Raw genomic sequence first — 2,048 nt, forward strand, 5'->3', positions numbered from 1 at the left:
ACACACACACACACACACACACACACACACACACACACACACCCTTGTTTTCAATGAGGGAGGCATAAAATAAATTAACCCATAATGATAAGACATTCATAATGACAGAGACATTCACTGTAGCACAAGGAGAAAACTTCTTACTCAGATTGGGAGCAGGGAAGGCATGCGGAAGTCAGATAGGGCTTCATGGAGGGTATAAATAACTATGTTTTGTAAAATGCAGCGAGTCAGAAGTGCTCTATGGGAGCGTATTCCATGCAGAAGGAGGTGAGATACAGAGTTGGGGGGAAGATCACATGTTGCTCCTTCATGTTATGGGTGGTGTGAGGAATTTAAAATAGCAATGTATTTTATAAATGATGTTTTGCTCTTTTGGGGCATTAGTGGACATTGTCATCTTCCTTCTTGATCTCTAGTTGGCTAGAGTCTTATTTTCATCTGAGCGCCAAGCTAACTCAAGTGTAAAATACACAGTGCTCTTAGTAAAGGAAGTACAGCTTTTCCTTTCCAAGGAGAAGCAGGTTTTTAAAATTTTTTTAAAACCTTTCTAAGTTAATATTCTCTGTTCTTCTTTGCCCACAAAGAATTAAAATGATGACTATTTCATAAAAGAAGTGTGACTTATAAGTGATGCTTTGCTTCTCAGGGATCAACTTGACTGGAATATGTAAACTGTGTGCCAACGGCGTGTTTGTTTTACATTGTTTTCATCCCAGACCTCATTTTACTATCTTTTACAAACGTTTGACCTCAGGAGCGGAAGAGAGCTTTGGAGGCAGAACGGCAGGCCCGTGTAGAAGAATTACTGACCAAGAGGAAAGAACAAGAAGCCCGAATTGAGCAGCAGCGCCAGGAAAAGGAGAAAGCACGCGAGGACGCAGCCCGGGAAAGAGCAAGGTACCCCACTGGTTGTCTTCACGTTGGTCCCGGGAACATTTTTCACAGAAGAAGTATTGAAATCAGGCCCCAAAATGAAGCTGTTCCTGTCATACATGCCAACAAATTTAAAATTTTTAACATGAAAAAAAAAAGAAACAAATGTAGAAATGCACAAAAAATTTATTTCCAAGAATTATAACAGCATATTCAAAATATATCGTGTTTTCTCTCTCTCTTTTTTTTAATCACCCATGTAAATGAAGTGTGTGTGCAAAGCTGAAAAAAATATAGGCTTGTCTGGTGTGCCAGAACACTTACCTACTATTGTGGTTCTTGCAGGAGGGAAGTGGTGGATTGCTACACGGGTTGAAAAGGGAAAGGACCCCTGTTCTCTTCCTCTGCCAGTACTCTGGACTTTGATTTCAGCTCTCTGTTTTCTGTGGAGTGTCCCACCTCCACCCTCAGCTTGCCTGGTCCCTTTGAATTTAGAGGCAGTTTGTCCAACCTCTCGCAGGAGCAATCTCATGGCATTCTGCCCGAGTGGAGAAAGGGGAGACTTACTGTTTATTTTAGGACATTGACTATTCTGCCAATTTCCACCCCCAACCTTTATCCTTTCATAAGTAACCAGTTTCTTCAGTGGCTGACATGTTTGGGGGGTTCGGCTTGTGAGTCTCTCTCTGGGGCCTCCTCGGGTCTGCTTTTCAGAGTTAGCGGTGGTTCTCTCGCTGTCCTCTCTGCTCGTGAGTTCATGCCCGTACTCGTCCTGGCTTGTGGACACAGTGGGTTTGGGGAAGGGAACAAGATGAATATGTATGTTCAACAAGCCTTATTTAAAGCTAATATTTAAACTCATGCCTGAGTTCCAAAGCCGTTTTAAAATTAGTAATCCATATTTGTTACTCTCAGCAGTTGAGTGTGTAAGTTCCACTCTCTTCTTCCAGAGACAGGGAGGAACGATTGGCAGCACTTACAGCTGCTCAACAGGAAGCGATGGAAGAACTTCAAAAAAAAATTCAACTCAAGGTAGGTGTGTTACATGTTCTTATTTGCCATTTTGGAACTTGAATCATGATATTAAAATTTTATCTATACAGGATCAAGGGGAACGTAACAAAGAGGAAGTGCTGAAATCCTGGTGGGGACTGAGCATGATAGTGGGACAG

At 42.0% G+C, this 2,048-nt stretch overlaps 1 protein-coding gene across 1 annotated transcript in view; it reads left to right on the plus strand.

Annotated features, from left to right (window-relative positions):
• The window catches only part of SCAPER (S-phase cyclin A associated protein in the ER), a 346,349-nt gene that overhangs the window by 65,111 nt on the left and 279,190 nt on the right, over positions 1–2,048 (plus strand). The window contains exons 12-13 of the mRNA XM_030889085.2: positions 758–900; positions 1,827–1,908. Coding sequence (XP_030744945.1) covers positions 758–900; positions 1,827–1,908 — 225 coding nt within the window. The remainder of the gene's footprint in view (positions 1–757; positions 901–1,826; positions 1,909–2,048) is intronic.

This window comes from Echinops telfairi, unplaced genomic scaffold (assembly GCF_000313985.2).
Source record: "Echinops telfairi isolate 266 unplaced genomic scaffold, ASM31398v2 ScPeMD7_7475;HRSCAF=8513, whole genome shotgun sequence".
Taxonomy (NCBI): Eukaryota; Metazoa; Chordata; class Mammalia; order Afrosoricida; family Tenrecidae; genus Echinops; species Echinops telfairi.